Consider the following 12,748-nt stretch of genomic DNA (forward strand, 5'->3'; position numbering starts at 1 on the left):
CGTTGTTTTTGAGAAAAATAAAGTGATTTTATCCAAAAATTCTGTGATGAAAATCTGTGATCCTTTAATTTTATTGAAAATTCATGATAAATTAGGTCTTTTTTTATATTTAACTAGCTGATCCCATACGAACTCTGTTTCGCTTTCAATTTGGAATATGCCATAAACAGTTTGTATAAAAGTCTATTGCCAAGCATTTTCCAGATGCACTTCTGAATTCATGGTTAAGTTAAAATTCCAAAAATATTGAACGATCACTTTTTATGTCGTGAAATCGATTACCCTTCCCTCGAAACTCCCGTGTGCAAATTTTCAAAGCAATCCATTGCATAATAACGTCAATACTGCTAAAAACAGTGAAAAATTAATTAATATGGACGACCCCCTTCTTCGACCCCTGGCAAAACATTTGTCCCTAAAAACTACCGTGTGCAAATTTTCATCTCAATTCGATGCATAATAACGACGATATTGCAAAAATATTGAAAGGTTAATATGGACGACCCCATTTGCCGGCCCCTTACACTAAATTTCATACCTGAAATCGATTGCTTGTCCCTCAAAACTCTCGTGTTCCAATTTTCATCTGAATCCGATGTGTAAAAAAGTTGATATGGACGACCCCTTTGGCCGACCCCTGACTTTAATTAGGATAAGTGAAATAAATTGTTTGTCCCTAATGACTGCTATGTGCAAATTTTCATCCAAATCCGTTGTATAAAAACGTCAATATCACTAAGATATTGAAAAGTTAATATGGACGACCCCCTTTGCCGGGCCCTTACACTGAATTTGATACCTCAAAACGATTGCCCGCCACTCAAAACTATCGCGTACCAATTTACATCTACGATGTATAATAACGTCAATATCGCAAAAACAGTGAACAGTTAATATGGACGACCCCTTTTGCTGACCCCCTACACAAAATTTGATACCTGAAATTGTGTTTTAAAACACTCATGTACAAATCTTCAACACAATCCGACGAAAAATAACTTCAAAATAGCGAAAACAATATTTGTCTTGTATGGACGACCCCCTTCCAGAAGGGGTCATCCGAAAACCTGAAAACATTTTTCATCATTCCTGGTCCTAATGAGCGTCCATACCAATTTTCAGCTCTCTAGCTCTAAAGACGGTGGAGCCTATAGAGGACAAACAAACAAACATACAGAAATTGCTTTTTAAATATATAGATTTGGGAAAAATCATTTTACATTAAAAATCTTATCCTACATTTATACATCAAAGAAAGAGATCTCAATTTTATATTGGTCAAAAATCATAATTTTGGAAATCCATTTAAATAAAAAAAATCTGTGAAATCTGTGAATATTTCGAACTCTGTGTTCTATGAAACAGATTCTTTGATGATAATTTTCTCAAAATTCTAAAGTTTATAATAAATTCCAGTTTCTTATGAATCATGATTAAATTTATTTAAATTGAAAAATTGTGGAAACATTAAGTATTTAGCTCAATTGATAAAACAATTATTTTCCAACCTATTTTCATGAGTTCGAGCTCAAGTGTAAACATCAATCACAAGGAAACCGGAAAGTTTTTCAATATCAGGCCACCAATTTAATTGTAATGTATTTTAAAATAGCTGACCCGGTGAACTTCGCTACACTTTGTAGAATTAAAGAAATTTGTGTTAAAAACAATTATGATTTTTGTTGATATATTGTTTTGAATTGGAATTTCAACATCAAGAAACTCTTTAAATGAAAGCTGATTCTTAAAGTTCAAATAGTAATGGCAATAAAGATTGATTGTAATTCTGAAATTTTGACTCTACCATTATTGGTACTCAAACTATGCCGAAAAATATGTATGAAAGCCTTCCTCTTCCTTCCCATCTTCCCTCTGAAAGAAAGAATCAAAAAATATTTCTTGTACCCCAAAAAATTAAGCTTTTTGTGTGTCTGGTTTGGTACTCTGTGACACCAATTAAAGTAATTTTTGGTTCTTTTCGAACTTAATTTCACACCTTTCTGTCCCTAAAGCTGATATAATAAGAAAAATACAAAGGTGGTGCATATATTCAAGGGGACAACTGTGTGTGAGACATAAGGCAGAGCACCTAGCGGTTTATTTTGGAAGCTAGTAGTTCCGCTTAAGATCATATTTTAATTTTAAAAACTACGCGATTAATTGATATTTTGATGGAAAACTCGTTACAAAAACCCGTATAATGCGTTTTTACGAGTTTTTCCACCATTTTAGTCATTGAGAATCAGTTCATAACGGTCAAAGGTTTCATAAATTGACGTTAAAAGTCAGCATAGATTGGTGAAAATTGCAGCAGAAAAGGCGTATGTTTTTGAAACTTCTAATAACATTATATTCTTTCATAAATTTTAGCAAAAATGAGAAAGCTTATATAAAAAAATATTTAAAAAGTTTTTGTTCAACATTTCGATCAGATTAATAAATAGATTGCCTAGATCTTAGGAAAAGTAAAAGGTTCCGCTCAAGATCATTTACCCTACATGCAAAATTACTTTGTTTCCAATTTCTCAGAGCTGATCATTTTTTATAAGTTGTAGTATTTGAAGGTAACTTGGTTTTTAGGCTACGATGTAACAGATCCTATCGGCTTTCCTGAATTTTTAGCGACATCACACGAGCGCCAACTAAGGGTTAACTGGTTGGGTTTCAACCTCTTCACTTTACACGCACACTCGTGCACCTAGCAGTTCACATTACCGTACACAATATAAACACAATCATGGTGTGAGTGAAGCTACGTTTGATATTGTTTTACTGCCATGATGTGCTGTTACTCAAAGCTTGAATGCAAAACTGCAGTGCTTGATAAGAAAACTGCGAATCTTGGATCCCATCTCGCAGAGCGACAGCTCCATAAACATTATGTTGGCGTCGCCAAGTTTTTGTTCGAGAGAACAACAGTCCGACTATCTTGATAATTAGAGCAAGTTCACTTGTGTTGGGAAAAAGTAGTAGAAATTTTGACAGTTTTAGCACATTTTGAAAATTTAGCCATGCAAAAATGTTTCCAAGATTATTGGGCCTTTTTTTGTATCACTGTTCGTATAAGAAAAGAATCCTCAAAGCAGCCTTTCTCTATTGAGTAGAACGTTTAAATCTGAGTTTTGATACATTAAATCAAATAAAGTGATAAAAAGGTGATAAAATGGAGGGGTAGAAAAAATCGGGAGCGTGACGAAATCGGGGATTCTCTGTACCAGTCTGTCGTAAATTAAAATTCAATATTATTTTGAAATGAAAAAAGTACGAAATGAATAGCTAAACTTAGCAAATGCTTAAGTAAGCTGGTTAAGCACACGAATGTTGATTTTAATTCCATTAAAAAAGTAACAATAATAAACCTCAAACCAACCCCACATCGACCGGAATCAGCAATTTCTTGGTCCGTTTTGTTTTCCACTTCATAATTATTATTTACAATCGAAAAGTGGCATCTTTTTTGTGTGTATGCACGAGTTTTTCTTTAATCAGATCAGCCGTATGATGAATTTTTATTACGGTCTCTTCCTATAAAAACTTCGCAAGCAGTGGGAGCCCGAAGCGAAGCAGAAGGGACGCAGGAACCACCAAGGCCAAAGACTGTCAGCAATTTCTGGTAAGGTTCCACCCCAGCCGGCGACAAAAAAGGAAACTACACCCTCCCTTTCCTGTTTGCCCCCAACAACCATTTAGAATGTGCGTGTTTTAAGCATAATTTAAATATTTCGCCGAGCCGCTTCATTGTACCAGGGAAATTGCTTCAGGAAAGTGACTTTTAATTAGAATTTAATGTACCTAAGCTTAATTTTAGCTTACACCGGAAGGACAAAAATGTTTATTCTTTTCGTTGAGTTATATTTCGAATCAGATTGGTGAGAGATGGTAGTTTTTAGCATTGTATCGACTGAAAAAAAAATTTAACCTAAAAAGTTAAGTAACATTCTTATTCCTTCAGTTCACTATATGAAAACGTCTCGAAATTTTGAGCCACTCTAATATTTTTACTTCCATCGGATGTCGATGTCTAGATGTAAGTAGAAACAAGAGGTGCTGGGGGGTGAAAATGAAAATTTCCCCGAATTCCTCCCCTCTCCAGTGCGGATAGAGAGTGTGTGTGGGTGTGGGTGAGTGCGTGAGCGTGGTTGCAAAGGGTTGTTTTTCGGAATGAATAATGGCCTGGTTTATCGCGATCATCTCAAGGTGAAGATGGGTACAAATTTCCTCCCAGAAAGCGTGACTGTTTTTGTCGCCAGTTGGTCATATGCATGAAATCTTACTTCCAATTTTCGCTAACGATGCCGCGGTGGCCCAGCGGAAATGTCCTCGCGAAAATGTCAGCCAAGATATAGGTTGTTAAAACTTTGAATAGGCTTCAATTAGGATGAAAAATTTCCGAACATTTATCCATCCTATGCCAGTGATGGCGAAAGCTTAGAAAACAAATGGACAAGAACAAACATCCCAAACGTTATGATATCCTTGCGTTGATGAGCGAAATTTAAGCAAGAAAAAAGGACATGAATCAATAATAAAACGGATTGATGGCATTTTTCTAACCGTATTCTTTTAGTACTTTTCGTAATTTGTTCATTTCTTTTCCAGAGTATTTTTCCGTACTTTTCTTCTTTATTTGGAATGGTGTGTCTTTCTATTAATACGATCAAAAACGAATCGATTTTGTTGTGAGCAAAGATTTTTTCATTCAATTTTTACCAATTTTCCCATAATCGCAAATCGAGCTATTTCCAAACTTCTAAAGTCCCTATTTCGATTCGGTTCGATTGATTCTACAGGAGATTGGCTTGCTAGAAGAGTATAAACGGACCGGGAACCGAGATAATGAGAGTCCCCACCTGCAAGTAAGTTCGTTTTTGGATCACTTTTCTTCAACTTCTATTACCTTCCTCGCTGTGAAACCATCCTCTTGATCTTTATTATTCTTTTTTATTTTGGTTGATACTACCTTTTATTATTTCCCTTTAAAAATGGAAACAAAGCATAACCTAACGAGGGCACGGATTGAGATGAATCGTGGCACGACACGCTTCAGGCACCGGCTCCAATAACGAAACAAAAATTCAATCCAAATCTAAATTTTGCATGCCTAAATCTAAACGAGTGATTTTAAATTAAAACAAATAAAAATTTAAAAAAAAACTTAAGATAACATTTCAGAGAAACGAATTTCAACACTTTCAAGCACAGTTACCAACCACATTGAGCGCAAAAATTAATAAATCAAACAATTTGATAAAATTGGATACAAAACACGCTGCGTTATAGCGCTTTTTTACACAATGCAATATGCACATAAATTTGATGAAAAAATATATTCCGTCTTTTCGCTTCACAGCGAAGCATTTATTGAATCCGAAAATTTCATGTCGATGCACTCCAACATAATGAGTAAATTTAAACCTTTCTTTATTTGACATTAGGACACAACAACATGACAAATGTTTATCTCAGATATTTAAATTATATAAGTATAAGGTATAAAAAAAAGTTGTGTTGTTTTTTTTATCTTACCAGAGGGGGGAAAACTATCATTCAGCAGAAATTTTTTTTTAAATGGTTTTATTGCGGAAATTGCACCCATTTGGACTCCTGCGCAAATAGTTTTTACGCAGAAGTATTTTCGCACTGACGCACACAAAGAGACTCGGTGTCAGTTTTTCAAATCAGCCGTTGCTCGCTTCTGATTTTCGAATCACATTTCGAAAAGGCAGGGCCGGATTAAGCCATCGGGGGGCCCGGGGCAATTTTTCTCGGGGGGCCCCTATAATTCGATTTTTTTTTCAAATGCTACCCAGAAAATACAAAACCTTTCAAACGTGTAAAAAAACTGGAGATGAGTGCAGTATACTATCTTCAAATAGCCATGTTGTCTGCGTAGAACATAGTTTCCGGTATCTTCAAATCAAAATTTGAAATCAATCACGTGCAAACATTGGGGAAGAGTTTAGAAATTTCTTAGAAATGAAAACTCTGATTCAAGCTGCAAAATGCAAAATTTAATTCTCATTTTTTTAAACCCTTATCACCAACTAAAATTCTCTAATTAAAAAATGACCGAATAGATATTATATTATAATTAAATCCACATTCCATAGAGATACAAAAATAAGAGTTTAAGGATTCAAAACTTTAAACCACGCTATACTCAGAACCAAAATTAAATATTTCAAATCTAAATCATAATTTCAAATCAAGTATTGAGAAACACGATTTGAATTAAATTGGAAAAAAAAGATACGAAGTCACAATCAGAGCAAAAGCAGAAATTGCACCAAATGTCAATTTCAATTCTATTTCTTTGAAACACAAAAAAAATCTTTTCCTGAGATGTTTTTAAAAATGATTCTCATCAGATAAATTTTTTTCAATCAAATTGTTATTCTAAATTTGACGAAAGTTTCATTCGATGCCCTCAAAGCCAAAGAGGTATTAGTGCAAAAATGAGCGGTTGAAAAAAATTGAGAATAAAGATTAAACATTTAAAACACAGAATCAGTTATCATTGAAAAAAAAATCAGATAATGAATCCAAACGAGTTTAGTACCTTAAACAAAGATCCTGAATTTTCAAAATTCAGAAAAACAATGAAACTGAACTTCAGTAACTGAAGAAACAACACAAGACTTAAAATCTCAATGAATTGAATCTGGAAAAAGATAAGATTAAGATCATACAAATATTTATATCAAGAAAATCACTCAATGATAATATCAACTCAACTATCAGATTGTGTTTATAATGATTTGAGAATGATCATTTGGCAGGTGATATACTTAATTCAGGATATTCACTTCAATAGATGATAACATTTTGGTTCAATCTGTTGAAAATATTCCAATACAAATTTCAAGTCTAAGACAGAAACTGGGATGGAAATTCAATGAAAAAAACCCTGAACTGCCGATTGGTCCAATCGAGGCAACTACCGTTTTTTTTTAAATATTTTACTCTCAAAAATAGGGAGGGAAAAGGGTTTAGAATTTATAAATCAATGAAAATTTCAATAATAATGATTGAACAGTAAAAAGTTATTATAATACGCGGTATTAACCCGGATACTGCCCGGGTAAAATTCTGAAATGTTGATCAGAAAGCGAAATAGGCTGCTATTTTAGTGCAGTAAATTAGGAAACTTAACGTAACAACAAACATTATTGTTGTGCAAGACGTTTGAATGTAATGAAAATGAGGAGATGTTTTTTCTTTATTTTACCATAATATCGTAACTGATATGTTTCGATAAAAAATGAAAATTGGAGGTGTTTTGCCTGATATTTTTCTTAATTTTTTTTTTCGAATTCGGTTTTGTCCAGAAGATTTTGATATTCTCAACTCGTAAAATGTGGGAGAGCTCCTTCACTGCTTACTCTAGGGGGCCCCACTTAACTTTTTTTAAGATCTAGATATTATTTCACGGCGGCTTTTTAGTTTTTATATTTCAAGTTTTCATCCAGATTTTCTAGTTTTGATTTCTTTTCATGGATTTGTAGAAGTATGATTAAAGTAATTTAAAAACTTTTTTCCCTCGGGGGGCCCCCTGAACCGGGGGGCCCGGGGCAATTGCCCCTTTTGCCCCCCCTTTAATCCGGCCTTGCGAAAAGGCATAATCGTTGTTGTTTTGAACGAAAAATAAATTATTATTATTATTATGAAATGCGAACCAAGGAATTTAATAAAGAAAATTTATCGAATACATATGAAAGAAACGAACAGAAACCAGAATGCATTTTGTACATTCCGGTACCAGAATGTAAATGGAACAAACAAATCAAGCATTACTCGGGCGTTTTTCGAATTACTAAAAATAAGCTAAAAATTAAGAAAAAACATGTCAGTCGCAATTATACGTCAGTGAGCAGATTTTACGGCGCACAAATTATTTGCACGGGGGTCAAAATAGGTGCAATCAGCGCAGTTTGTTGAAGATGGCAACGGTGCGTATAAATATTGATTTTGGTAGAAAATATTTGTAATAACTGAACTCTGATGTTGGTCCTTTTTTCTTCTACTCTCTTTTCAACTTCTACCACATGATTGTTTACATGAAGAATGTTATGGTATTAGTGAGTGCGAGATTTTTATCTATCAAATCAGATTCTCACAGAAGTCTAAAAATTCAAGCAATTGACAATAAGGGTTGGAGTTTATCAAGCCTTCAAGTAATATCAAAGTTGAATAAGTCTTTATATCAAATTTCCACTGTTGACGTTGAAATAATCAAAAATCTTTTAATCCAAAAGTTGTTCATAGAAACATTTTCAACCGATTGAAAAGTATCAACTTCTAGACTATTTTACTTGAGCTGTTATTTATTCTTTTGAGCTCCCAAATAAGGGCGACCAAATGATGCAGAAAAATATTCGATATGTTTCTGAATTCGATCAGTAACGAGTCTGATAAACAGTGTGATTTTAGACTATAGGCTTTAGTATTGTTACCCTAAACCAGGCATGTCAAACTCGTTTAGGTGTGCGGGCCGCATTGAAAAATTTCTATGACGTTGAGGGCCGCAGCCAAAATCAGTTTGAAAACATAACATATTAGTTTCGCGGAGATTAGATACAATACAATGGAATATAGTTATAAGTAAACTTGGAATGAAATTTTGCTTTAAATTTTTATTAAAGCTTTTAATTTTTAGCATTCTTATATTATAATGCATTATATCTATTGTCCTTATTTCTAGGGGCTTGTGATATAGCTCAGTTGGCAAGTCTGTTGTCTCCTGAGCCGATGTCCGCGAGTTCGAGCCCAAGAGTAAACATCGAATACAGTTGTACCGAATAACGATCCGCCAACTGCAACGTTGATAAAGTCGCGAATGCCATAAAGATGGTAAAACGACTATAATCGAAACAAAAAATATATTGTCTTGATGCTTGACATCTTTTCTGAGATACTAGTTTACAAATATCAGGTTGAAGTTTATTTGTCACTGACACTTTCATTACTGATGATAAATTTATATCAGATTATCTGATCGATGAGGAGGATTGTAGCTTTCATTATGGTAAAAAACTACTCACATAGAAAGGTACTTGCAAACATAGCTGGAATTCTGGCAACAAATTTCCGTAACTCAACGTAGCGTTCAGGCAAATTGCTGTAAAATTTTGGTACAGCCACTGTATTTCGCTTTTAATAAAGAATCGCACTGCAGCTCTATCAACTATAGTTGCAAAATATCAGCAGCTTTTCAGGAGCAACCAAAAATTGAGATAAAAACAATGAAAATTCTTGCACGTATGAATTAAAGTCACGAAAACGTCTTTTGAATGCGTCAAGTACCGATTCCAGGTGAAGTACGTATTTACCAAAAGATGCAGCCTCATATGATCTTTTCAGTTCTTGACACATAGAGAAGTGCACAAGGTTTTCTTTGGAAATTTGGTTGATCTATAAACGGTACTTCGCTTGAAAGTTTTTACAACATCACAAGCAGTTATGATATTTCTTTCATTTCCTTGAAGTTTTAAGTTCAAATCTTGCAGGTGCCCAGTGAGATCAACGGCAAATGCCAAATCCTGAATCCAGTCGTCTGCTTGAAAATGTTCAATAGGTTCACCTTTCATTTCCAAAAATAATATTATTTCCTCTCCAATGTCTTCCAAAAATGTCGAAAATTGGCGATTTTTACAATGTTATCTTCATACTTTTTTGAACGGACAAACACAACAACTTCCCAAAAAGTCTATGGAAAATCGCACAACAAAGACACTTTGAAGCATGCTATCTCGAAAGTAGCTTTTGTGCACTTATACCACTTTGGCTCTGAGGGCTTCATATGATGTGAGCAATTGTTTACAAAAAACTGAACTTTATTTATTGCCGTCAAGTTTCAAATTTTAAATAGACCTCTGAATCCGAATAGAAGTCAAAAAAAGATCTGCGAAGAGCAGTTTGTTAGTCTGATTATAGAAAAATATAATTTTATGAACAGTAGCTGCAGATATTTAAAAAAAACACAATTGTTTTTTTTTAATTTTACAGTATTTCAAAAACTGCTCTAATCATCATCGCTATCGGATTTTTTTTTAATTCAGTGAACGATATGGTATTAAAAATGACTCTCAACTTACTTATTAAAAATATTGTTAACTAGTGTTATTAAAAATGTATGCTGTTCATACTCACGTATCAGATAGGTTTGAGACAATAAGAAGACTCCAGCGGTGGGATATGTTTTTCTTCAATTCCGGTGTAACCAACACACTTACCGCAAATTAACTGAAAAAATCAGTGGAGTTTTTTTTGTGACAATTCAAGACGGGGCTACGCGGGCCGCATTGACCAAGGCCGCGGGCCGCATGCGGCCCGCAAACCCCCAGTTTGACATGCCTGCCCTAAACTGTGGAATCCAATAACTTAACAATTTTAATTCGAGTAGAAGTCGAATTTCGCTATCAGACGCCATCTTGAAATCCAAGATGGCGGCATCCGCTCAACTTTTAATGCTTTAATGCTGCCAAAAAGTCGCATTAACACGTTCGTCGCCACGCTCATTTTAGTAGTTTTACCAGCCATGCCCAAAGAAATTCTGGGAGCGAGAAAGAAAAGAGGGAGAGTTCCCAGACTTGCAACGTGTGGCTAAACTGAGCGGCTTACTTGAGTAAGAGAGCGTCACCTGCTTTTTGATGTGACGGGGCCCCCCAGGAAATACACCCGTCTGCCGAATATGGGTGACGTGGCGACGAACGTGTTAAACCATCACTATACGGGTATTGAATGAAAAGGCTAAACTAGAAGATGTCGATTTTTTTCTTTCCGACGCCATCTTGAAATCCAAGATGGCAGCTTCCCTTGAACTTTAAAATGCTGTTAATCACTGAAAATCGCATGAAACTACCACAATATGGGTATTGGGTGAAAGGACAAACGAGTAGAAATCGAAATTTACTATAAAACGCCATCCTGAAATCCAATATGGCGACTTCCCATGAACTCAAAAATGATTTAAATCACTGAAAACCGCATGAAATCACCACATTATGGGTATTGAGTGAAACGACTCAACTAGAAGAAGTCAAATTTCGCTATCTGACGCCATCATCGATCCAAGATGGTGGCTTTTGTTATTCTTTTCAATGCTGTAAATAACTGAAAATTTCATGATACATACATCCACAATACTGGGTATTGGGTGAAAGCTACACAAATAAAAGTCGAAAATCGTTATCCGGCGCCATCATGAAAGCCAAGATGGCGGCTGCCGCTCAACTTTAAAATACTATTAATGACTGATAATCGCATAAAACCCCTACAATATGGGTATTACTTCAAAGCGATCAACGAGTAGAAGTCGAATTTGACTATCTGACGCCATCTTAAATGTGAAGATTGCGGTTTCCGCTGAATTTTAAAATGCTGTAGATGACTTTAAATCTCCACAATATTGGTATTGGGTAAAGGGGTGGAACCAAGAGAGGACAAATTTCGCTACCAAACTTCATCTTGAAATACAATATGGCGCCTTCCGCTTAGCTGTTAAATACTGTTAATCGCTAAAAATCGCGTGAAACGCCTAAATTTTTTTTTGGATTCAAGGGAGAAACCAGTTGAAGTTGAATTTCTCTTTTTTACTTTATCTTGAAATTCAAGATGGCGGCTTCCACTGAACTGTAAATGACTAAAAATCGCTCGAAAGCTTTACAATAATGGTATTGAGTGAAAGGGCTTAACAAGAAGAACAAGACCCTGTTTGTTTTTGGCAACACGCCCGAACTTTTTGTGTTGCCAAAATCGAACGATTTTTTTCTCAACTTTTTTTCACTTAATACTACATTAAAACCCCTATTTTTAGACAATTTCGATCAGCATCGATAGCAATATTCGACTTCTTCTCGTTTAGTCCTTTCACCCAATATCAATTTGGGTTTAATGTCATTTTAAGTCATTTACTACATTTTAAAGTTTAGCGGAAGCCGCCATCTTGGATTTCAAGATGGCGTCAGATAGCGAAATTCAACTTCTACCGGTTGATCTCTTTCAACTTATACCCCTTTAATATGGGATTTATGCGATTTCCAATCATTTACAGTATTTTTAATTCAAGTGGTAGCAACCATCTTGGATTTAAGATGGTGACGGGCAACGAAATTTGACTTCTACTCGTTTATCACTGTCACCTAATAACCATATTGTGAAGGTTTCACGATATTTTTAGTAATTTACAGCTTTGAAAATAAAAGTGGAAGCCGCCATCTTGAATTAATGATGGCATCAAGCAACAATTTTTTTTTTCCTACTATTTGCGCCCTTTCACTCAATACTCATATTGTAAAGATATTCATACCACTTTCGGTGATTTCAAGTTTTCAAAGATTTTTATGTATTTTTTTAATTTTAACTCAAAACCAACACGCATAACTAATCAAAAATGTGTAAAAATGGGAGTTCCAATTCAAATATGTCCTATCTAACCTGAGCGTGTCCTGTTTTGTCATCTTGGTCGAGAACTGTCACTAAGTTTTATGGCGGTTTAATAATCATGCACTGAGTGCTAATATAGAACATGCAAAAGAAAGCTTGGAGCAAACTTCTAAGTTTGTGTTTTATTATAGTTTAAAAAGAGCATTCATAGCTCTTTCAAAATAACTAAAACAGTATGTTTAATAAAAGTTATATTAGCGTTTTCAAAACCATCTGAAAACATATGGTCGAAAAAAAAGCATTTCGCATGACCATAATTAAACCGTCATAAAACGAGCTGCACAAAAAAATGCCATAATAAAAC

The 12,748-nt window shown here is 34.7% G+C and overlaps 1 protein-coding gene across 5 annotated transcripts in view; it reads left to right on the plus strand.

Annotated features, from left to right (window-relative positions):
• Positions 1-12,748, plus strand: part of LOC129749208 (sodium/potassium/calcium exchanger Nckx30C-like) — a 435,468-nt gene that overhangs the window by 297,236 nt on the left and 125,484 nt on the right. For 3 of the 5 annotated variants that reach the window (XM_055744139.1, XM_055744140.1, XM_055744141.1), the window contains exon 3: positions 4,791-4,856. The exons of the other annotated variants lie outside the window; for them this stretch is intronic. In XM_055744139.1, the coding sequence (XP_055600114.1) occupies positions 4,791-4,856 (66 nt within the window). The remainder of the gene's footprint in view (positions 1-4,790; positions 4,857-12,748) is intronic. 5 annotated transcript variants of the gene reach the window in all.

The sequence above is a fragment of the Uranotaenia lowii genome, chromosome 2 (assembly GCF_029784155.1).
Source record: "Uranotaenia lowii strain MFRU-FL chromosome 2, ASM2978415v1, whole genome shotgun sequence".
NCBI lineage: Eukaryota > Metazoa > Arthropoda > Insecta > Diptera > Culicidae > Uranotaenia > Uranotaenia lowii.